Source organism: Parastagonospora nodorum, assembly GCF_000146915.1.
Source record: "Parastagonospora nodorum SN15 chromosome Unknown scaffold_17, whole genome shotgun sequence".
NCBI classification, from domain to species: Eukaryota; Fungi; Ascomycota; class Dothideomycetes; order Pleosporales; family Phaeosphaeriaceae; genus Parastagonospora; species Parastagonospora nodorum.
Genome location: NW_001884565.1, coordinates 506,779 through 529,753, shown reverse-complemented (window position 1 = coordinate 529,753; position 22,975 = coordinate 506,779). Strand labels below are relative to the sequence as shown.

The 22,975-nt window shown below is 52.0% G+C and overlaps 12 protein-coding genes across 12 annotated transcripts; 5 read left to right on the top strand and 7 right to left on the bottom strand.

Moving 5' to 3' along the window:
- Positions 1-220: 220 nt before the first annotated feature.
- On the top strand, positions 221-2,015 carry SNOG_10632 (hypothetical protein). Its single transcript, XM_001800843.1, has 2 exons — positions 221-247; positions 294-2,015. The coding sequence occupies exons 1-2, from the start codon at positions 225-227 to the stop codon at positions 1,204-1,206; spliced, it is 936 nt and encodes a 311-aa protein (XP_001800895.1). The 5' UTR covers positions 221-224; the 3' UTR covers positions 1,207-2,015.
- SNOG_10631 (hypothetical protein) lies at positions 1,373-1,801 on the bottom strand (the record flags this gene model as incomplete). The annotated part of the gene is made up of 1 exon (XM_001800844.1): positions 1,373-1,801. The coding sequence occupies one exon, from the start codon at positions 1,799-1,801 to the stop codon at positions 1,373-1,375; it is 429 nt and encodes a 142-aa protein (XP_001800896.1).
- Positions 2,016-2,428: 413 nt separating the features above from the next.
- On the top strand, positions 2,429-2,740 carry SNOG_10630 (hypothetical protein; the record flags this gene model as incomplete). Its single annotated transcript, XM_001800842.1, has 1 exon — positions 2,429-2,740. One exon carries the CDS (start codon positions 2,429-2,431, stop codon positions 2,738-2,740), a length of 312 nt encoding a protein of 103 aa, XP_001800894.1.
- Positions 2,741-3,431: 691 nt separating this feature from the next.
- On the top strand, positions 3,432-3,937 carry SNOG_10629 (hypothetical protein; the record flags this gene model as incomplete). The annotated part of the gene is made up of 2 exons (XM_001800841.1): positions 3,432-3,653; positions 3,716-3,937. 2 exons carry the CDS (start codon positions 3,432-3,434, stop codon positions 3,935-3,937), a joined length of 444 nt encoding a protein of 147 aa, XP_001800893.1.
- A 562-nt stretch (positions 3,938-4,499) lies between these two features.
- On the bottom strand, positions 4,500-4,678 carry SNOG_10628 (hypothetical protein; the record flags this gene model as incomplete). The annotated part of the gene is made up of 2 exons (XM_001800840.1): positions 4,500-4,538; positions 4,616-4,678. The coding sequence occupies 2 exons, from the start codon at positions 4,676-4,678 to the stop codon at positions 4,500-4,502; spliced, it is 102 nt and encodes a 33-aa protein (XP_001800892.1).
- A 3,989-nt stretch (positions 4,679-8,667) lies between these two features.
- SNOG_10627 (hypothetical protein) lies at positions 8,668-9,145 on the bottom strand (the record flags this gene model as incomplete). The annotated part of the gene is made up of 4 exons (XM_001800839.1): positions 8,668-8,737; positions 8,788-8,863; positions 8,980-9,033; positions 9,082-9,145. The coding sequence occupies 4 exons, from the start codon at positions 9,143-9,145 to the stop codon at positions 8,668-8,670; spliced, it is 264 nt and encodes an 87-aa protein (XP_001800891.1).
- A 538-nt stretch (positions 9,146-9,683) lies between these two features.
- Positions 9,684-13,161, top strand: SNOG_10626 (hypothetical protein; the record flags this gene model as incomplete). The annotated part of the gene is made up of 2 exons (XM_001800838.1): positions 9,684-9,768; positions 9,824-13,161. 2 exons carry the CDS (start codon positions 9,684-9,686, stop codon positions 13,159-13,161), a joined length of 3,423 nt encoding a protein of 1,140 aa, XP_001800890.1.
- Positions 13,162-15,360: 2,199 nt separating this feature from the next.
- On the top strand, positions 15,361-16,720 carry SNOG_10625 (hypothetical protein; the record flags this gene model as incomplete). Its single annotated transcript, XM_001800836.1, has 3 exons — positions 15,361-15,414; positions 15,541-15,820; positions 15,882-16,720. 3 exons carry the CDS (start codon positions 15,361-15,363, stop codon positions 16,193-16,195), a joined length of 648 nt encoding a protein of 215 aa, XP_001800888.1. The 3' UTR covers positions 16,196-16,720.
- SNOG_10624 (hypothetical protein) lies at positions 16,274-16,533 on the bottom strand (the record flags this gene model as incomplete). The annotated part of the gene is made up of 2 exons (XM_001800837.1): positions 16,274-16,449; positions 16,524-16,533. The coding sequence occupies 2 exons, from the start codon at positions 16,531-16,533 to the stop codon at positions 16,274-16,276; spliced, it is 186 nt and encodes a 61-aa protein (XP_001800889.1).
- A 469-nt stretch (positions 16,721-17,189) lies between the features above and the next one.
- SNOG_10623 (hypothetical protein) lies at positions 17,190-18,115 on the bottom strand (the record flags this gene model as incomplete). Its single annotated transcript, XM_001800835.1, has 3 exons — positions 17,190-17,618; positions 17,670-17,779; positions 17,833-18,115. 3 exons carry the CDS (start codon positions 18,113-18,115, stop codon positions 17,190-17,192), a joined length of 822 nt encoding a protein of 273 aa, XP_001800887.1.
- A 2,588-nt stretch (positions 18,116-20,703) lies between these two features.
- On the bottom strand, positions 20,704-21,591 carry SNOG_10622 (hypothetical protein; the record flags this gene model as incomplete). The annotated part of the gene is made up of 2 exons (XM_001800834.1): positions 20,704-20,911; positions 21,053-21,591. 2 exons carry the CDS (start codon positions 21,589-21,591, stop codon positions 20,704-20,706), a joined length of 747 nt encoding a protein of 248 aa, XP_001800886.1.
- A 345-nt stretch (positions 21,592-21,936) lies between these two features.
- Positions 21,937-22,857, bottom strand: SNOG_10621 (hypothetical protein; the record flags this gene model as incomplete). Its single annotated transcript, XM_001800833.1, has 4 exons — positions 21,937-22,149; positions 22,204-22,373; positions 22,418-22,560; positions 22,625-22,857. The coding sequence occupies 4 exons, from the start codon at positions 22,855-22,857 to the stop codon at positions 21,937-21,939; spliced, it is 759 nt and encodes a 252-aa protein (XP_001800885.1).
- Between the last annotated feature and the right edge of the window lie 118 nt (positions 22,858-22,975).

Genomic DNA, 22,975 nt, shown 5'->3' with positions numbered 1-22,975 from the left:
ATATTTACAGCATTTCCACAGCCCTGTGATCGCTCTTTCCGCACTGCAAGACGCTAGCTGCCACTTCATCGGCCCCACTAGAGTCTGGCTGACAAACATCTGATCTTCGACAAATTGTCGCATCGTGCCTGCCTCAACCATACACCAACTTCCAAATACTAGATCCAGGGGAATACACTCATAGATACGCGGTCTTACTAACAATCACAACTTTCACCGTCGCCATGAAGCTCATACTCTCCACCTCGTATGCCAGTCGCAACCCATACCAAGCGCATTACTAACACTGCCAGGAATATCATGTCCGGAAGCCCGTCCGTGATACGGCGCCCCTTCTTCGAAAAGTCCAATACTGAACTCACCTCTTCCCTGCGCGCGAACTTCACTGCTCACCAGCAGTCGGCTGGCAAAGACTCCGCAAAGTCCAGCTACAAGTCATGGACAACGCAAAACGATTCGGCACTTTCCGTACCTACACACACGCCCTCACCCCTTACCGAACCTCGCGAATCATATGACATCACTGTCAAGCTGTTCTACCTGCCGAACATACCCACGGATAGGCGATGCGCCCAGACACGGGAGGCAATCGAGCTGGTCTTGAAGGAACTTGGCGCCTCGTCGATAGATCTGCTTATCGTAAGCTTCCCAGGCATATCATTCGACGCCGACGATGAGGATTCGGACTTTGAAGACCCGCCGTCAGCACCGCAGTCGACTTCAGACAACGACGGAGGCTGCTTGGACGCAGATGTTCCACCAGAGGACATCGAAACAATGATTACCACATGGAGGACATTGGAGACTCTTCAAGAAGAGGGTCTGGTATCGAAACTCGGCATAGCAGAATTCGGCGTGACGCGACTCAGCAAGTTTTTGGAGCACACAAAGATCAAGCCAAGCGTCAACCAGATCAACGTACGCGACTGCTGTGTAGTGCCGAAGCCCCTCATCATATACGCAAAGCAGCAGAAGATTGAGCTTCTCACCCACAACGACTGCACAAACATACTACCACGAGGAACGCTGCGACAAATACTCGGAGCCGGAGACAATGGCTCCGGTGTGTTGGCAGGAGAAGGGAACGAAGAAGGACTGAAGGGTGACGTTGAGCCTCAGTGGGTCGTCAAATACACTGCTGTGGTCAAAGACAGAGGAGTTGTGGAAAACAAGGGATACTTTGCCGTTGCTGAATTGAAAGAGTAGGAAAGGCGCACACGACAGTTCACATTGCATGTTCAGCGCACCATCAATGGCAATTTAGCTTGATTCAAGTACCAGCCTGCAGCAAATTGCCACCTTTACCCATCCATGAATAACGGCCTCCTGCATCCAAACTCGGCCCTCCGACTTCTTCTTTCCAAGAATTACTCTAACCGTATGTCTCCATCTTCCGGCTCCGCAATCTGGGACGTCGGCCGACAGGACTCGGCGGATCACTATGCTGCAGCGACCACTTCTTGGCTTCCCCAATGTCCATCGTCGAATTAGTGACAATTGCACCAGAGTTGGTGCGCTTGATTTTCGACATTGCGCGTCTCATGAAAGCTCGCGGTCGAACCGGCATCGAGTTTGTCCTCGTTGTCATCGGCTTGCGTAGGGAGTTGGCCCGGTTGATCATGTTCTCAGGGGCCGGACTCTTCATTCTTGGTGGCGAATATGGCTTTCCCATGGAAGACCTTTTCCTCCCCTCGATTGGCTCGAGGAACGAGCACGTTACTCGGCGTTGCGGAAGTGGTGGCCTCGTGGCCGGCTTGTGAATGATGACGAGTGGGATAGTGGAAACGGTGCTGTTGGACATCCTGTTCTATAAGGCAGGCCTACTGCTGTTCTTGGTGGTTGGCTGAGTTGTTCGTTGTGTTGGCGAAATAGTTTGCTGAGCTGTGTTTTAAGGAGGAAGACGTTGGACTCGAGGATGTATATGGCTAGGAACAGTGATGGCTGCACCTGGTGATAGCGCCAGTATGATCAAGAGCGGGCGATGAATAAGACGGAGTTGAATGATAGAGGACGAAGAGCTTGACTTATGAAGGGCCTGCTTTGGTGCTGCATCATTCATTTGCTACTCGTCAAGCATCAGGAAAACTTGGTGATGCGTCAGATGATCACAGTATCACAACCATCGAGTCCTGTTTAGCGCATTCGAGTAATGCATACTAGACCGGTGCATGACCAGTTTTCAACACCCCGGCATTTTGACAATATGGAAGCGCCGCTCATTTCCTTGAGTAATACAATCTTGCGATAACAGCTCTGCCACAATCGATCAGCCTACCCCCAACCCTCACCAACTCACTTTGTGATATGGGAAGTCTTTACAGGAGTCATACAATATGAAGCAGCGCATATCAAGAAGATAGACACGCTTCACTATCACCTCAGTGAATCCCACACCTCAAAACCATCCTCAGCAGTCACACTACCCACCATGTACATTCTCCCTTCAAATTTCCCGCTCACTATATGCCGCCCGTGCCTCTCACCTCCTACCTCCACCGCAATCCAACCCCGTTTACCTACAAACGCCAACACACCCCAGCAAACATTACCACTACATACAAATGCCACGCTCACGCCCACCCCAACTCCCCACCTTCCACGAAACCCATCCCTCATCTTCAACACACCACCATGCGCCGAGCAGCATCCTATCACCGCCGCGCCCCCAGCGCCTACGACAGACTCACAGCAACAGCATCGACTGGACCCAGATCCCCAACGCCCACGAAGCTTCTGCTAGCAATTGCAGCGAGTGTTGGAATTGCGGGAGTGCTTTGGGGGGCTGATGTACTTCGCCATCCCTTTTCGTCCCCTTCCCACCTTCTTTACTAATAGGCGTATATAGTGCTTATACGAATGTCAAGACTGCTTGTTGCCCAACTAGCGCCACCAACGCACTTCTACAGCCTATCTCAGCGCTGTTCTGGGGCTCCGTCGCATACGTGAATGCGGGGATTTTTTTCGCTGTGTTCTGGGCGAGTACGGTGTATATGCCGTTTCATTACTGGTTGATGGAGGGGTGGGCGGGGGAGAGTGGTGTGGGAATAAGTTTATGGAGTGTAGGGCTTGGGATTAGGGAGAGAGGGAGAGAGGGAGGGAGATGGACTATGATAGAATTTGCTACGTGAAAGCGAGATGAAACGAGTAACGAAATAAACGGAAGTAGACTCGACGTGCCCATTTTTGATACCTTTTGTGAGTGCAAACCTTCTTCTACAGCATTCAGTGATGAATACAGGCTTTTATACTGCAAATGTCATCTCCCTAACCCGCCTCCGTGTATCGGTGGGGTGATTGCTCGTAGCGTTGCCTTACAAACGAAGTCACCACGACCCTTCACTGTATTTCGTTCGTTCCGCAGACCTACATCAACCCCCCTTATCCCCTTCTCAAGTCCAGCACCACCAAGGCGTTCCCATCAACCCGCAGGCATGTCAGCCACCACACCCCCCAAGAAAACTGTGCGCCTCGCACTTGACGACGACGAGCCAAGGACGCCGACGCCGACGCCCAAGAAGACTGTCAGATTCGCACTCGAGAATGACGTAGTTGTTGAGGCACCAACTTCAAGTCTCGACGGTGCCGTGGAGGCATCGACTGCAACACTCAACGCAGACCCAACCCTCTCCACCGCCTCCCAAACCTCCTCTCGGGTACAAACAACCAGTCCACATGCAGCACGCTCTCCCCTATCGAAATACGCACGTGGTCGGAGGAAGTGTCATCGCGCGTACCTCTAGAGGAAACACCCACAACCTTCTCACCCGAAACTCCGACGCTCCATCGTTCATACTCAGACGATGAGGGCGAGAAAGACGCCGCGGGACGGGTGGTGGAAGCTAGCCACGAGCCGTGCGAGAAGTGTGGGGGGAAAGTCGTTTGGGCGACGATGGGGGAGTGGTTGATGATTTGTGGGGAATGTCAGGAGCCGCAGTGAGGGAGGGAGATGGGGGACGGATAGGTATTGGAAGGGACATGGAAGAGAAGGAGAGAAATTGACGATGTGTAGCTATTTGGGCTTGTGCTTGTGATGAATTCGGGGTTGGTGTCAGTATAGAGGATGTGTAGCTCTGATTACGCAGTGTGACAAATTGAATTTACTGTTTGGAAAGACCATTGCACAACCTTCTATGCAAATATTAGCTGTCGGTGGAAGCAGCACCGGGCAGTTCTACCTGAAGTATGCAAACTCGGTGTACGCTTTCAAAGTGAACAGACTCCAATTCAACTGCTACCCAATCATCCGAACATAACGTCCTGCAGCATGCGTCAAAGTGCAGGCAAATGTGTCTTGCAGAACAGGGTGAAACAACTTGGGCTCCGTGGAACGAGGGTCGGCATACTGCTTATAGCACAGCCGCAGTCTGGATGTGTATTACCCACATGTTTTCCATGCGAGCATCACGCAGGAATGCTCTAGGCACTTTCACTGTGGATTCCGCGGCCGCTGCCGTCTTTCAAGTCCGTCGCCCAAACATGCCGAACAGTAGTTCTGTTGCCTAGAACCTTGCCTCGCGTATACTGGTGTTCCGTCTCTTCTGCATCGTCATAGTGCCGTTTGCGCAAAACTGCTCCGCCGCGCCATTGCATGCACAGCATGCCGCATGTCACACACGCATGCCTGAACGGTGAGGTTCATCGGATAATGTTCGGGGCCTATCAGTGAGATCTCAACCATTGTGGCGCAATAACAGTGGGCGGTGCAGTAGCCATCTTGAAGGTTTTGCTAGACATGCATCCCAACAAGCTATTCGGTGGTCAATTGCCGAAGTTAAGTTTGCCATCATCCAGTCCAGGCATGGAATGGTGGATACCTCTACGGGGCAAAAGTCCGGGGCGAGCAACACCAGGTGATTCCCGTGAACGTGGATACGTACCGCTGCCGATGAAAATCGGACTTTGAAAAAGCTAGACGCGGTTTCTTGACTTCTGGTGGGCCTGGGTCCTTAATATCGCAAAGAGCCGTCGACGAGCTCATGCATTCTCATTCCAGCATAGGTCAAACCTCCCGCGAATGGAAAGCCCGGAGATAAAGAGTAGGGTTCAGGGTCCGTGAAGGCCAGCTGCAGGGCTGGATCCACTAAACCAGGATACTCCCTTGAGGCGTGAGACAGCTGATCGATTGACAAGGAGCTAGTACTTTGACATGTAGCGGGATTCATTGTGGATTTTGCTGCATGTCTCTGGACCAAACACGAGGCTTTTGAATCAGCGCCACCCCTACGCCCGACTAACGAGAGAGTCCATCCCTTCTAAACGAGAGTGGATCCTGCAGGTTGATGGATTGCTGAGGATTCGAAGAGCAGCTTCTATGCGGTTGCGTCGGAAGCGCCAGAGTGGTCGGCCGAGAACAAGCCGATGACCGTGGAGCCGCAGGTTACCGTTACAAGCGTTGTGGATAGACTGTACGGTTAAGTTCCACATCATTGACTTGGCTCCACGGAAGGCCGCAGTCTACTCACCTCACCAGCCCACATTCAATCTTAGTGAAGGAGCATGGAGTTTGGGATCCATATGATATGTGAAGGATGCCCTGCACGTCAACAAGGGTGAGTAAATCGCGCCTGCATGGGAAACCGCTCATCGTACCCAGGGCCAACGACGAGGACGGAACAGCTGCAGATGACGTGTGAAAGCGTACAAAGACTGCATCCGCCGATATTCTGTCGCGATGTATGATAGGCTGGGTGATGCAGCCAGTATACGTACCAGTACACGTGAGTCTTCTTTAGCTCCACCCTAGGGTCACAGATCGGGGAAGCGCCTTGGCGTCCAGCGTCTATGAAAGAGGATGGATGCAGGTGTCAGCAAAATTGCGTTGCGCGGTGCTGTTCGTAAAGTATATGCAAATCGAGGTGCGGCCGTACCTTGAGATCTTACATCTAGATCCCGGGCAAATTGGGTGTTACTTTGCGGGCACAGGCTCGTGCCCAAAGAACATTGAAATTTGCGGTCTTTTCCGTGTTATACGAAAGCACGCAGCAATACGCACGCCATCTCAGATGTCGAGCAGGTTGCTGTGAAACCCACAAGTGTGTGTATGCGAACCACATTACCCCGTGGGCCCTCGTAGGTAAGGCACTCGCAGTCTCTCACAGTCGAGAAAATTTCGGGCAAGTGCTGCCCTCAGTTTCTTCTCGGGTATAACGGCCTGACGATGGGTCAAAACACCATGCGGTGTTGTGGAGTGAACTGTAAGACAGTGTACCTGTATGGGTCGCGCCGGGACTTCCCTGTCGAGCTAGCGTAGTGAATCGGGCGGCTTTGCTTGAAGCGACCGGTAAGCTCAGAAGCTGGTCGTTGAGACTCTGCATGTGCCTCCCGAGTTGAACTTCGGGAGGCATCTTGCTTGCGGCTTATGGAGAACATCCGAGTCGAACCCGACGCGTCATGCACCATGCGCTGGACGCAATGTTCGTAACATATCCGATGCATGCGTGCATCATATCTTTAGCCCTTTGGGTTACATTCGACGTGCAGGAACCATTAGCGAAATGCACAGCCGCCAGACCAGCACTGGAGCTTCTAGGTGTGCTAAAGATCATCCGGACTACCTTGGACCGATGGCGAACGGGTACTGTGGCGGTGGTCCTGTGTGAAAATGCCTGCAAAATCTGTGCATTGAACCGTGCAGATGGGAATTGAAAGCTGTCTGTGTATGGTTCGCGTACAATTTCGTTGAGATCAACAAGAAGGCAGGTATTTGGCGAGCGATCGCCTTTGTCGGCTAATGGTTCTGTGGTGACAAGGGCGGGTTTGTGCAGTTCCAGATCGCATTTCATTGCAACGGCCCATTAAAATGAGGCTTGTTCCATCCTAAGCCACTTCAACTCCAGACGATTCGCAGCGCCTCGAGACAAAACTTTTCGGCCGTTCGGTGATTCTTCTAGCATCCTTCCAATTGACGTCAATGGCTGCGATTGCGTACCGGACATGTATAGCTTCATGTAAGTGTAGCATGTCGATCCTCCACGAGCTCGACGGGTGGTGGATCGTTTGTCGCCACAAGAATCTACGTCACCAATACAGGCGTCTAGACGTTTTGGAGCCAATGAGACTTGCTGCGAGGACCCTGCCGAGCCTCGCTGTTGCGCTGCAGGGCCAGCTTGTCAGTACCAGAAGCTGGAACCGAAGAAAGGATGGCGACGTGCTAACACGCAGTCGCTTCTCGAGATTATCTGTCGCCATACGTAATGCGCCCATACCCTCCAGCAACGGCGAGCGTTGAATGGCTGGACTGGCCCTAGCCTGGAGGGCGGGAAGCTGGAAGTGCCTGCATCGCGCCCTAGAAGGTCAGGTGTTGGGTGCTGCGAAAGCGAAACGGCCGTATCGGCCTATTGGAGATTCAGGGAATTAGGCACGAACTACGCAGATTCATCCCGCAGCTGCTGTGACTGAGGCATGGCCCTGCGCAACACTTTTGCTCGTCGTTGTGACAAATGTGTTCGCATCGCAGCTGCATAAGCGCCCCAAGCAGTTGGCGGTTCACGGCTTCGGGTACATCAGTTTCGAAGTTGTAGGGCGAGCGAAAGTGGCAATGATTAGCGGTTGAGTGTGTGCAAGGGGAGTGCAAGCCGCTGTGGATGATGCCAAGTGAGCCGCTAAGATTTAGCTTCTCGAAAAAAAGTCTGGGGAAAACGTCTGTGCACGAGGTCACCCCATCATGGGTGGCACGGCTCACGGCTTATCCAGATATTCATGGCCAGCTTCCCCAGATTTTTTTTCCAACACAGACGCCTGCTGACAGGGCGAGTACTCAAGTGATGCCAGTCGAACCAAAATGCGCATTATGTGCTCGATGCGCTTGTGTTCACAACCGCCGTACCTGACTTGTCTCTGGGGTATCTCCCTAGTGGGTTCCGCGTCATGGCTGCTCGGCGCGACGTACTGCAAACTTCTCGATACAGTTTAATTCCTCAGACAGCAAATTGTCCGATCGCGAAGACAAGCGAGCCATGCCATGAAGAGTCTCTGCAAATTGTAACGAACAGCTCAGGAACATGCTCTTGATTTCGCGGGGCCCTCTCAATGGTGGTCATGCCCGTCGCTGTTTAATATGCGGCCCTGCAGCGACTGAAGCAGGCAATCTATTCCACCGAGGCGAGATGAGTTTGAACTCGTCCAGAGCACGATATTGAACTGGGAATTGAGTGTAAAAGGTCTCCCCATTCATAGGACCGGTTAGCATAGCGATAGAGATGACCTGTACGATAAAGGTCAATCGTGTTGCAAACGAGCACTGCTAGAGCTTTTGGGCATGGGCCGAGGCCTGCTCTGTGCCCCGGAAGAGGCCAAGCGGTTGAAGAAAGCAACGCAAATCGCGTCGTCTGCTAGGGTTCAAGCTTTGCCGCAAATCCCGGAGCAGAAGACCGCTGCTGATCGAAGAGTTGTCCGTGAGCATCGTTGCCGCCTTCAGAGTCGGAATCATGTCGGCCTTGGGGCCAGCGAAGGGCCCTGTACGGACTGCCCCTGCAATGGTAAACGTCGACTAAAGCACGCCAACCCTCTTTTGTGGAAATAGGCCCACTCCAATGCTGCACAGAGGCGCTGCCGCTCAAGACTGGGGTCTAGCTTCTGGAGCGTTGTGTCATGCTGGCCGGGGGATCTGCTTACACTGGGTTGTGGACGACTGCCTTTGCTTCCGCTCCCATCGTCACAGCTCGCAGCTCACAGCTCGTGCAAACTTCGCCGTACTTCTTCTCGTCTTTCGTTGTGAGACAATTTCTCGTACACGTAACTTGCGGTTGTGGTAGACAGCATCGCACTTTAACGCTCGGAGCGCCTTACCAAAGTTGACACGGCCCTCCTGCCATTGCACCAATCGCTGCAGCGCTGTTGGAGAGCTCGCCTTCGGACGCTGTGCCTGTACGCTGTATTCTAGCCCTTCTAGCTACAGCAAAGCATCCGAGCAGCTTCTGCCGGCGCCCATCTCAGGCGCTGATGACAAACGACCGGGCAAGGCTGGACTTGGATACTTACTCAAGCCCCATTGCTCCAGGCGTTCGCGGGTGCTAGGCTTAACAACATTGGGACCTACAGCCACCATTACGACCCGGAACCTTCGCCATCATTAGGGCGCACTGAACTTAGTCAAGTCCCCTTCCGCTATTCGGTCCTCTGCCTGGTCAGCCGAGCCCACACCCATGGTGCTTGCGGCGGCTCTGTGAACTTCCCGTCCTCGCGAGCTTCCTGCATGCGTTGAAACCACCATCCGTCATTCAACTCTCCTCGACTCGATACACCTAGTTGCGCGCCTTCACAATAGCTTGGAACACTCCCACTGCCACCACCACCACCACCACCTCGCATTGTATCGAATAACAGGCTAAACGCCGGTCCTCGGAGTTATCGTTCCTTGCTAGGCATTCTGCATCGCCTGCTCAGCCTTTGGAAGCTTTCTCGAGGTAATTCTTCTTGAGTCCTGTCCTTCTGGTGTGCCTGCTGACGTGTGTGTGTGATGGCAGTGCTGTCGTCTTTATACGTCCTTTGTTGACTCGGCGAGCTTGCGGCACCAGCGAGCTACAAGCAGCTCCACCCTGCCGTTACAGAAAGAGTGCTAGCACCCGCATTCTGGGGTACGTCTGGGGCACCCTCTGTCAAGTCGTGGATTCTGCGTCGACTCTTTGCAGTGTCATTGTGTTGTGCGGGGTCGGAATTGTGGTAGCACCAGATCAACGCCCACCATGTCTTCACAACCAGATATCGCGAAGCTCGCGCGCACCGCGAGCATCCCCAGCGACGACTCGGCCAGCGCGGGGAGCAGCAACAGTGAGTAGCAGCGACACATGAGGACTGCATTGGCTGACCACACCATCAATTGCAGCGTCTGTGCAAACAGCGAAGCCTGCAGCCTCGCCCCCGGCCGCGACCTTTCCCCCTCCAAAAACCGACAAGCCACGGCCGCACATCTGCACAACATGCACGCGGTCGTTCGCGCGGCTGGAGCATCTGAAGCGACACGAGCGCTCGCATACCAAAGAGAAGCCGTTCGAGTGCCCGCAGTGCCAGCGGTGTTTTGCGCGGCGTGACCTGCTGCTGCGACACCAACAGAAGCTGCACCAGCAGGGCGCGACTTCCTCACGACCCCGCAATGCCCGCAGGGAAAGCACCACCGGCTTGCCGCCCAACCCTTCGGGGCGTGTCCGCAAGAACTCGGTGTCGAGCAACGTGAGCGGGCTGGGCGGTCCTCCCATGAGACCGCGCGCCAACACCATCGGCCACATCGACCTGTCTGCCCTGAACAGCTTCACAGCAGCACACAGCGCGTCACTATCGAGAGGCAACGGCGGCCATTCTGGGCATTCACACCATGCGAGCTTGTCCGGCATCGGAGGGCTCGGCCAGTTCGACTACAGGGGCATGTCAACCGCCATAGGCAACCATGGACACGGCTTGCCGCGACTCGACACCCACCTCGGCTTCGGCATGGGCGGTGGCGGTCTTCGCACTGCTCCCATACAAGCGACAGGGACCGACGACATGGCGCTCAATGACTTCTTTGGTGGGCCCTCTGGCTCGACAATCAACCCCAACCAGCTTCACCATTTCAACGGCGCTATGGGCACCCCGCACTCGCCGTTCCGCCAGTTCGCCAACCCATTTGCGGGAAATAATCCCATTGAAGAGGACGATTTTGCCACGTGGAGTGCAGGCCTGGATAGCAACATGGGCTTTTCTGGGCCTGTCGACTCGGCCATCGACCACTCGTCCCCTTCAGCCATTAGTTCCGCCAGCCAGGGTGCCTTCAATGAAGTCATGCTAGACGGTTCAGGCCAGCCCACTTCAGGAGCCATGTGGCACAACCCGCTTGCAACTCATCCCGGTGTGAACCCGACATCTTACTCGCTCGATGCCATGACCCCCATTTTCACAGAGCTAATGGCGAACAATGTTGGTCCCTTTGACATGGGAGAGCACATGGGGCAAAACGGCTTTTACAACCTTTCTTCGCCGCCCCCACTGACGACCATGAGCCCATCGGCAGGCATACCTGGTATGCCGAACCAGTACTTCCAAGCTCCCATGACATTCAATTCTGATACGGGCAGCATCTCCTCAGCCTCCCACAATGGCAGTGCAAGACATAGCTCCGTCACATCGGTTTCCACAGAGTCTATCACGGATGCCACAAGACAAGCACTGGTCTACAACTTATCCCAGGCTCTAGGACTGGGCCACCCACAGAGGAAATTTTCGCAGCCTTCGATCAGCTCTCCTTTATCCCCCGCTTCCAATGGGAAACAGCAGCCTCAAACCGCGTCGCTACCCAGCACCATGGATATCCAGCGTTATGTGAATGCTTACATCCAGTGGTTTCATCCCCACCTACCGTTTTTGCACATTCCCACCTTATCTTTTGATACTCCCGCCTACACCTTCAATCTCCGGACGCCTGGTGGCATCAATCATGACAGCATGGTCGGTGGTGGTGGCTGTCTTATTCTTGCCATGGCAGCTATTGGTGCCTTGTATGAGTTCGAGCACCCCGTTGCCAAAGAACTATTTGAGGCTGCAAAGAAGATGATTCTTTACTACCTCGACGAGCGTCGCCGAGCTGGTCTCTCCGCTGTAGTGAACGGCCCCACCGCTGCAAATGACCACGCCAACAAGCCTCCATTATGGCTCGTTCAGGCTATGCTTCTTAATCTGATCTTCGGTCACAATTGCGGCGATCGTCAAGCTGCTGAATCCGCGAGTACCCATTGTGCCGCACTTGTGAGCCTGGCAAAGGCATCAGGGTTGGACAAGCCTTACAACCCGCAAAGCGCCTCTCGAAGCCCGTCTAGTCACCCGGTTGGTGACGACACAGAAATGATCGATGATACAGGTCTCCATTCGAGCCCCGACAGGGAGACTGCTGACGAACACACTCAGTGGATACAATGGAAGATGATCGAAGAACGCAAACGCACATACTTTGCTGTATTTGCCATGTCCAGCCTACTTGTCTCGGCTTACGCGCATGCTCCACGTATATTAAACTCTGAAATCCGCCTAGACCTTCCATGTGAGGAAGATCTGTGGTCAGTAGACAACCCGCAGGCGTGGGTGGCAATGGGCGGTCCTATGATTGCTCAAACCCGTGGGCTGTCGTTCCATGCCGCAATGTCATATCTGCTCGAAGCCAGCACCCGCCATGCAGCGGAGCGTGCGAACAAGTCTTATAATCAGACCTTTGGTGGCAACCAACCGACTAATGACGCTCCGGCAAGCGAGATTCGGCCCAGTACCTTTGGCTGCTATGTCTTGATCAACTCTCTACATGTGTATATCTGGGAGACAAGGCAAAGACACACAGGACGGGTTTGGTTCTCCCATGAAACCGAAGCGATGCATTCGCAAGTCGAACCCGCTTTGAAAGCATGGCAAGCAGCCTGGCGAGCCAACCCCAACCACAGTATCGAGCGCCCCAGTCCTTTTGGTCCCCTTTCAGCAGACTGCATACCACTTCTGGATCTCGCCTACGTGAGGCTATTCGTGAACCTTGGACGAGCTAAGGAGCTTTTGTGGCAAAGAGATTTTGAAGGCATGGCTAACGAATTTGCGCGAGGCGTAGACATTGTAGCTCAAGCTGGCTCGCCTGAGAGAACGTTACCTTTGGATGGTACCAAATCCATCTCACCAGAGCAGCTGAACTCGCGCGACATGGATGGAGCTGGTCCAAACCAGTCCACCAAACGCGAGCGGCATCTCCGCAAAGCCGCCTTTTATGCGGCCGACTCATTGTCAATGGCTGACAAGCTTGGTGCTACCTACACCGACTTTACTGCAAGGGAACTACCCAACTCCTCGGCTCTGTGTACTTTTGATTGTGCGCAAGTTTTGGCAGAGTGGGTTGCGACTGTTCAAGACCGCGTGGGACGATTCCTGGGGGTGTTGGGTAAAGATGATATCGACTATTCTGCGGTTCCTGCTATCATGCTTCTCGAAGAAGAGGACACCAAGTTGCTGCAGAAAGTCGCAGACATCCTCCACAATGCCGAGATGAAGCTGGCTTACGACATCTCTTCGAATGCTCTACCAATGCTTGGTGGTCTCTCGAACCTAGGCCCATGTGGATACGGCACAAAACTACTGATGGTGACCGCTTACATGCTTTCTAAAGCGGCTGTCTGGCCAGGTATGTTTCATAAATATACCACCACAAAATTGAAATGCTAATGTGCAGCCAGGTACCCACGTCCAAGTACGCGCACTGGAAGCCCATGCCAACCACATCAACCAACGCGCAGAGAATTCACTGAATCCTTCGTAAATACACACTTTTCACACATTGTACAAAATTTCGGTCCGCACTTAACACAGTATCATCATCACTGTGGAGAATGCATAGAGCATTTGCTGGCTTCCCACCATCAAGACGCAAATGGCTACATCTTACACCTGCTTCACAACTTAAACACACCAATCCGAGGATTCGATCACACCTTAAGTCGAACCTTTCCGTTGTACATCTTCAATCCCCCGACACAATTCGCGGCCGCTTGAATTGTTGATCCATCTTCTCACCACTTTTTCGATTCAGCAAAGTATACACGGACCAAAATCACCACCGTACTAGTCGCTTTAAAATCAACTTCTGCGTGTTTTTCTTTTTGTCTGCGGCGCCCGGATGGCGTACCAGTCGGATTCAGTAAGGCGTTGATTGTTTGTGCTTTTCTACTTGTTCGACGACTCTGTATCAAATGTGTCTTGGAGACAAGTAATGACTGCAAAAAAGGGACGATGGGTTGGATGGGATGCTAGTACGATGTCACGAATCAGCTTTCTTGTCTCGTTGTACTCAATTTTTCTAGCAATTTGTCGGCAGGCAGACATTTTGGGAGAGAAAATGAGATCGTTCCATCTATCTACTTGACTCGTTGGAAAATGTAACTGGCCTTTATTCACAATATTGCTAACATTCCTTTTTCTGCTCCTCACGGTCTATTTCCTGCTAACCTGACGAAATACACATTCAACATAACTCGCATTATACGTCTCGGAACATAGGTACTGCACTCCATTCCACTACGCCAGCACCACCCCACTACCAAGGGCTGAATCCAACAGCAAAAGCACACCCAAACTCTATTTTGATCTCCGGCCACTACCCTCCCCCACAATCCGGGCCAGTATTCGGCCCTACTCCCCTCCGCGCCACGCTATTCGTCACCACGCATGTCAGCGTCGCTGCCACGCGGTCGAGATGCGTGTGACCACACAGCCAAGAAGAGCCGCTTTGGAAGATGGGCAGAGGCCGGGGATATGTCCGCCGGGGGTGTAAGTGGGTGGTTTGTGGTGTACTAGAGGGAGTGTTTCGGAGGATGCCGAAGGGTCCGCGGAGGGAGGATGGAGAGAGGGAGGCTCTGCAGAAGGTTTGCTGGGGTTGGTGGATGGGTGAGACGATGGAGGGGGGTGATGTATGAGGCGGTGTATGATGATGAGTAAGTTTGAAGCGGGTCTGTTGCAGTGTTGCGGAAAGTGGCGGTAGTATTTGTGTAATGCATGCATGCATGGATTTGCTGCAATGGCTCGTTGGGCTTGGGGTGCATGCCATAGTCCACTCTTCCTGATCAGGCGCCGCAAATTTGGTCATCAGACAGGCTTCGGGTAGTACGATAGTTTGAGTGGCTTTTTTTTGATTGTATGTGTGATGTGTGAAAGTCTAGTACGATCAATGTTAACTTACTGCAGCATTTATTCATTCGCGTATTGGATTTTGAAACTTATGGGATTGGGCGTTTGTAGCCTTTCACGCCAACACCAGGCTCTTAGATTGATTTGGAGTATATTTAGTTCTCGATGAAATGTATTTTCTGCGTTGTTTTGGTAATGGGAATAGTAAGAATTTGTGAATAGTTCAATCTGTTAGAAGTGTGGACTTGGTATGGCTCAGTGAACCGATTAGGGTGTGCCTTTACTGTAAGTAGGCAATGGCAGAATCGCGGTTCGTGATTTTGTGCTATCGAAATTTGATCATGGTACTTTTATCTCTACCACGTGGTGAGATATCCGCAAAGAATTGAAGGCAAAGATCCGAGGGCGGCGCCTGAGAGCTATGCACCATCATAATCCATTGAATCTTCTACTAACGAACGGGGAAAGCTTTGAGAAAATTCGAGCATCTTATCAAGCTCAGGCTGAATGTGAGAAAGATATTGTGTAAGAAGAGGTAGGGTATGTGGACAAGGTAGGAGATATTTGGAAGAAGGAGCTAGCTCTAGTGCGATGCGTTGATTGGACGCGCATGGGCCTTGTCTAGCTCCATCGTCAATCAGGGACCATCACTCCTACTCTGCGCAGAGCTCAATCGGATGAGCGAGGACATTCCTTGCCGTTGGGTCTAGAGCCTTGAATCTATCGCTAAGTTAAAACACAATGTCGCGACCTGCTACGCGGAAGGCAGCGCCGAAAGGCGAATACATCGAGACGGTGAGCTCCTTCGCCTTCCATCAACTCCAAGAGTCCTAGACGTGATGTGCAACTAAGTTCTGACACTATAAGCAACTTTCGGTCTTTTTGATAGGATTACAAACTTTACTGACATAGAGATAACAGGATTCGGGAAATAAAGTCTCGAGGCGTTCAGCGATTACTGGCACGGCAAACATCACGCTAGGTGGCCGCACAGTTATCATGGCAGATGTGCAGTTACGCGGTGACTTACATCCAACGCGTTCTACACCATCGCAGTCAGGGAAAGAGGTCACACCGACCAGCATCAGCATAGGCCGATGTACAGTCATCTCAACCGGAAGCGTCATAAAACCACCGTGCCGAATCAGCAGAGGACAGGTGCACTACTATCCCATGAAGATTGGGGATAATGTTTTCGTTGGTGCGTGATATGCGACTGTTTCTTTCGCCAGACATTGATTGAGACATACTCACATTACTAGGGCCCGGCTGCACAATCCAAGCCATCTCGATATCGTCACATGTGCACATTGGCGAGAAAGTCACCATCAACCAGTTTGCCATCATCAAGGAGAACGTCAAGATCTTGCCAAACACTGTTATACCGGCAAACATGGTCATCGCATCCGGATCTGTGGTCGGTGGACGTCCTGCAAGAGTAATCGGTGAAGTCGGTGAAGGCTGGGGCGTCAGTGGTGGTGGTGGTACTGGAGGTGGACTTGGAGCAGGCGGAGGAGGTGAAGAGAAATGGGTCGAAGGCGGTGATTTACGAGAGCTGGTGAGAAGCATCAAGTAGAATGGCTGATGTTGGAATGAACTAGACCGACACCTGGGAATCACACCCCACACATACTGGATGTTCTTCGGGACGCACCTACTCGATCTGCAAATTAGCTTTCTCCCAAAGTGTGACACACCAACCGTTCTCGAAATAGATGACAACATTTCCAACACTCATGGCTCGTCGCGATCGTCCCGAACCACCATTGTCGGACACATCAATCCGCTCGTTAATCTTCTCAAGATGGTCGCCGAGGATCGCGCCGTCGGCTTGAATCGATGTGCGCGGGCATTCGCAATCCTTTCCGCACACGTCGTGGCCTCTCGATTTACATCGAACGTACCGAGGGCCATGTTTCGAACTTTAATCCCTGGCCACGATTCCAGAAGCACGTCAAAACATCAAACAACTTACAAATCGCCGAACTGCTTAGCTTCGGCAGTTTGACAACCTGTTTCGAACCTTATTCATGTGTGATACAGGTACGCGCATATCTACACGATGCAATGCAAAGTCGCGACCGGCTGCACAATTTCATCTACTTGTTTTCTGGCTTACCTTGCTTCACATCAATTCATATGCATGGATGAACCTGGGTGTTGGAAGCGTGTATGCGCGACGCATGGGTGCGTGTAGATCCTTCATATGGAAGATGTGTACGCGGCAGGTTGAACTGCCGCATCTCATGATCGGCACGCGCACTTCGAGATTCAGGACAGATCGAAATGGCTCAAAAGCCCCATCGGAAGTACCCGCACCCACACGTGGCAGGCACCCGGATAGACTTTGTCCTGCGTTTCATGAGGGTGGTCTTGGAACAGGGCTGACCTTCTGCTGCTCGTCACCCAGATAGTGAGGATTTGTCTCCAGTGAATATCACGGCTCGTGAGAAGAACATCATGCGGTGGACGGCTTTGCTTCGATTGACTGGTCGCGGGGCATATGCAGAGATGTCAAAGGTTGATCTTATAGTCATTGATACATGTTCATATTTACAGTGAAGATAATGCTAAACGAATGTCGTGTCCATGCCCTTTTTCCTATCCAAGTCCAAAGTTTTCAGCTCAAAGTCAAACTTGTGGTAAATGCCCCGATTGTCCCATGAGTCTGGCGTTTCATCTTTATCGTTATATGTCGTGGATCTCGCGTCAGAGTAGATGTGTGCTCGATGACCGGCAGATCCGAAAGTCGGTGGTCGTTTGCTATCCGAGTTGTCGCCCGCAGCTACTGATGGTAGCTTTTTCGAGGTCAAGGAAGTGTGCATGTCGCGAAGTAGGGGTCGCAGGACGGGTATGCATTGCACGATAATGGTGCCGACGATCTCGGACGAGTACCAGATGTTCGAGTGGGCATTGCGCCAGAAGTACCAAGCGTCTTTGACGTTTCCTTCATCTTTCCAGTTCGTGCGGACTGCGGACACAATGGCGACGACCATTCCCTGTCAAAGGTCAGTTGATCAGTCGTAGTGTAGCTGTGACAGTAAACTTACGAGACTCATAGTGATGCAGAGCCCAATCTTCTCGGCCTTGCGCATATCCAAGTTCCATGTCAATACCCAGGGGAACGCAGCGAGCACAAAGTCCATGATGATGTTGTACACTATCCAAAGTCTTAGCAGATGCCACGGGCTGTGCCTGAGTTCTGAAGCTTACCATTGCCACCTTCTTTAAAGCTGTCCCGGAATTTGGGCTCCAAGCAAAAGTCGAGTCGCCATTCAACGTCGTAATTCTTTTTTCCACACACTTTCCCCCATTGCATGATGACTTTCACGATCATGTAGGCGTTCATTGATACGATACAGAACCATAGGATCCATTGGTACCCTTGATGGGCCCAATTCTTGGTCAACTTGAGCAGAGTGACAGCAAAGGCGGTTTTGCTAAGGGCCTGGTTGATGAGCGTCCCGCAAGAAGTAATAGTGATGAGAATGTGCATGCGATTATCCCAGGTATCGGTCACATAACCAGTTGCAAACTCGAGTGATATGAGGCTGTTGTTGACGGCTAAGAGCGTCTACACGTTGTTAGTCGATGTTCGTAGTGTGTGACTAAGACAATAGGGTTCGAGCGCATACCCAAGAAGCGAGAAGTATATAATCATCGTACCATAGCCCGTGGCGTCGAGTGATCTTGATCCAGATTCGTAGTGCGAGAAAGAGAGATGCGCCGGCGAAAAGCGTCCACAAGCCGATATTCAGTTGAACTGTAGGGTCCACGTAATCATGCGGGGAACCGGAGCCATTATGTTTGCGCGGGAATATCATCTTGCCATCATGAGGCGTAAGGAAAAGGTCTCCAAATGGACTGAGGCGATGTCGAAAGAATGTACAGGTTCAACCAGACCGAAACTGGATGCACCGAGGGAGTGAACAGAGGTTTATGATTGAGAAATGGATACAACGATCAAGCCTTGCGGGGCCGGTTTGGCTATTGGGAAGGGCCCACCCAGACAGCCGCCCTCCATCACCGACATGTGCTGTTCCAGACCTGGGCATGATGGAGAACCCGTCCCTACCAGGTATTGGTGGAAGTCTGAAACGGCCGCTTACAGCCACACAACCACATTCAGTACAGCTGGCAGCACTAGCCGGGATTCGAATATATATTCCTGGGGAAAATCATGGGTTTCTAAACTACTTCGAGACATGGTGGATGGACCACCCAAGGACTCGGGTCCCGTTGTCATTTCAAACAGAAACGCAGAAGGCCCGGACAGTCGCAGTGCTCCACGCTGTCGAGTCGTGACAGATGCACCGACTCACAAGCAGATCCCGATCCAAATTCTCCTTCAAACGTGGAAGTTCGGACTTTCGTTTTCGAAATGCAACCGGAATCCAGCGGGTGCAGATCGAGAAAAGTACTGGCGGGAAAACTGCGGAACAGATGCCATTATAGTAACCTCGCTTCGGCACCCAAGATGCATAGATGCCCTGGTCCTGGTAGGCCCGAGATTAGAGTGAGGCAAAGATTTGCTCTATGTCCAGTTGATGGTGCGGAGAAGCCGCAAGGAATTTGGCAAGCACCAGCGCAATGACCGAGTCGGCCACCTGGGTTGATGCCGTCTCTCACTGGGACATGCAACGATGGTGGCGTGGCAGGGAGAACGGAAGTGAACATGGCGTTTCAAGGGCGGAGCGGCGCTAGGGGCACGGTCCCCTCACAATACGATGAACGATCTCAAGGCTTTCGGCCTCGGTGGGAATATGGCAAATTCCAGACACGATCGCGAACCCGCCTGGATCAGATCAATCATGCGAACTAGGTGTCTTAGATGTAGCGAGTATATAGTCTGTCATGCGCAGCTTGGAGTTCGCCGACAATATGAGCAGGATTTCTCAAGTGTTCAGCACAGATCAGATGAGCACACGTGGGCAGAGACCGGAAGTCCAAACATCAAGGCTCGGTACGTGTCTACCTGGCACGGAAAATTGTGCTCGTGCGAACTGGCGATCGCACAACAGCCCTTCTTCGCTCGGCAGCTGTCCGGCTTTGTCAAGACGTCGCTTAGACCACTCACTCGTGCTTCTGAACATCTCTATGGCCAACTCCAAAGATATCCAAAAGTATCCGGTAGTGAGTGCTCATAGAGGAAGGAGCTTGTGAGGGGAGATAAGGTGGTTGGGTGGCACGGTGATGTATTCGACTGCACATCCGCATAGCCGCCCAAGGCAGCAGAGCTGTGCAGTGAAGATACATGTGATGAAGAATGTGATAGCTCAACTCTCTCTACAACTCTTCCTACAACTTTCGCACGTAACGGTGACTTGCTGTACCTGCATTGAGCTTCGGTACTGATCTTGGCATTCAGCGGCCGCAATGTCGCATGTTTTGTTTTGTTGGGAAAGCAATATATCCTCGTCTATAGTTGCCTTCTCTTATTCACCCTCCGCACACCACGTCATTCAATGGACCTTGGCCCATAGATTCCATTTATTTTCCCTTTGCCAAATCTACAATCCTCCTCAGTCCAGACCGATCTTTTTCGCCAATCTTCTTAAGTTCACGCGAGGAAGGATATCCCTTCCGGCTTTTTCTCCGCGAGGCGTGAGGTTCACTCTCTCCCACAGCAGCCAATCTTCAAGTTCTGATCCAGCAAAGTTCATCACTCTCATACACTCTCAGCTCCTCTCAGCTCAAAGCAACTACAATGTAAAGTCTGCTGGTCGTCATGCACTGTCTCAAGTCGCGGTTCTAGATGTAGTCTTCGTGAGCGCGAACGTCTCGAACTGGCCCCACGGTCATTAAACCAATACATAGACAGTGAGCGATTGCTCCCGTTCCATATTACTCTATCATCGAAGGTCGGGTCTTAACAGTCGAAGTGTCTCGCCGTGGAGGACACATGGGAGGACTGCGACATCAATAAAGCCAGAATGGTGTACAACCGTGTGGATTATGCTGATGCAATAGTCACCACACATGAAAGGGATCTGCAAAGATCATGATTGTAATGTAGGCTGCGTGTTGAATGTACCTGACGCCACTGAGCTAGAGTTCTAACATGCTATGATTGCAATAGGTAACCTAAATGTCTGGCGCCACGTGGGTGGTATTTCGGCGGTAAGCGTTCAAGCTCCAGAACCATTCCAACTTCTGCCGAATCACCTCGTCGGTGAACCCTTGGGGAGTAATATCCTTTGGTCTGAAAACTGGCTCCATTGGATCAATGAAGACGGTTGTCTCATCGTAGCCCCACTTGGCCAGATTTGTGACATTGAACGCGACCAGCATGCTGTATAGTGTGAGCCTCAAAGTAAGAAGAAACCAGCTGGGAGTGCAACTCACTCGTCATCCTCATGCACCAGATTGTGGCAATGAAACATGCTATTTGGTCAGTCAGTGTAAAAACCTTAAGTTTTTAGCTGTTACGCACTACACTCCGGGCCACGGTGCGTATTTCGCAGCGACACGGATGGTTTCCCCTGGTGCGAGCCATACCACGTCTTTCAACCCTGCTGCCTCGTACGGAAGCACCTTCCCCCTTCCGCCGCTCCGAGAAAGGACCTGGAAATCCACGAGATGGATATGAATTGGATGAACGCCTGTGATATTGCTGTCCCCGTTCCCGTTTTTTAGCTCCCACGTTTCATCTGTGCCGAGTGTGGGCCTTGTCAATATCCTGTGCTCAATATCGGCCCAACCGACCCCATTAACAACCCAGTGCTCGCCGATGCGCTCAAAGTCGAAGCTTCTGGAAATGTTTGCTTCTTTGGGCGGCGCTGTAACTCGAAGCGTTGAAGGGACATCACCGTTGTTGCAGTCGTCACTTAAAGTATCGCCCACGATGAAGCGCATTACTAAGTCCGTGGCAGCAAAGTCTGGGTTTCCGATCACTCCGCGAGCGTTCTTCATCGTGATGTTTTTGCCTTTGTGATTCGCAAAGTCGACGATAATCTCGTAGCGTTCGCCCATTGAGAACGCGAGCGTGTTCGCTTTCACAGGATGCGCAAATAGGCCTCAACACTTGATCAGCATCAAGCAACCGGCGCTTCAACCAAGGGGAAATATCGGCATACCGCAGTCTGAAGCAACAACATCGAAGTCCAGCCGGCTGTCACTTAGGTCATCTTGAAGTGAAATAGTGAACACTGAGGCTTGATGAGCAGGAGTCGCAGTCTGGCCGAGGTTGCTTACTCCGACTCAGAGCACCGTTGAGTAGACGGAAACGATACTTCCGTGGTTCGACTTTTAAATGTGGCCAAGGTTGTCCGTTCCTATTTTAGGTTAACTAGCACATTGTCGTACGAGACGGGAGCCTTACACTTGTATCACGTCTCCTGGAAGGCCATAGTTTCCGTTCGAGTTGTAAACCAGCGTGCCATTGGTGCTATATTGCTTAGCAGATAGCGCAAGCGGAACATCGTATTTGCCAGTTGGTAGCTTAAGTGCCTGCTCCTCGTCATCGGTGAGGAAGTAGAAGCCCTCCAATCCGAGGTATACGTTCATGCCAGTAGCATACTCTGTGTGATCCTGGGAAGTCAATATAAGCCAGGCCAAAACGTCTTTTCTAACTGAGATACTGACATGATACCAGATCGTGCGAGCATCTTGTGCGTTCGGATAATGACAGTCTTTGTATTGACCAGGCAGCGCGTAGTCTGCAGCCCAGCCATCAAATGGTGCGCGATTATACTGCCCATGAACATGAGTGGACACGTTCGTTGGACCGTGATTAGAGAATCTGACAACACTTTCTGTGGAGGGTAAGAAGGTGGCAGTCCAGAAGGGCAAAGCTTACCTCGACCCTTGCGCATCACGAACGTTGGACCGGGTTGTAGTCCATCATAACCGATCAGCTGGGTTGATGGAAGACCAGGGTAGATCTGCTTCTCCAGTCTTCTCACGTCAATCTCATAGTAGTCTAAAACCGCTCCGCTGGTGCTGTTGGTATAGGTACTAAGCTTCTATCAGCTTCGATGGTTCGCCCCGGATGTGTTCCACTGACAACTTCGGCTGTTTGACGGGTGGTATTGGGAGCGCATATTCGAAGAACCATTTGTATTCCGGGCTTAGCCATGGCAGTGGTGCGGACGACTTGATGTCGGCCGACGTTGACATCCTTGTGTAAGATCCGCTGTTTTGTATGGTATTATTGTTCAAGTCGAGTATGAAAGAGCATTGAGCAAGAGTACACAGACCCAGCAAGAAATTCAGCGACAGTAAGAATATCGAGAGCATAGCGACGGAGGCGTTACCCAAGCGAATGATAGTGGGGGTATGAGCGTGGCATGGGGCCTCATATATAGATCGTCACAACTTTTCCGCAGGCCTGATCATTACAAATGGTCATGAGGTG

Excerpts from the sequence above, each read along its gene's own strand:
- SNOG_10632 (XM_001800843.1), top strand. The coding sequence starts at position 225 with ATGAAGCTCATACTCTCCACCTC. Across the intron at positions 248-293 it reads AAGCTCATACTCTCCACCTC|GAATATCATGTCCGGAAGCC; the intron begins GTATGCCAGTCG and ends TAACACTGCCAG.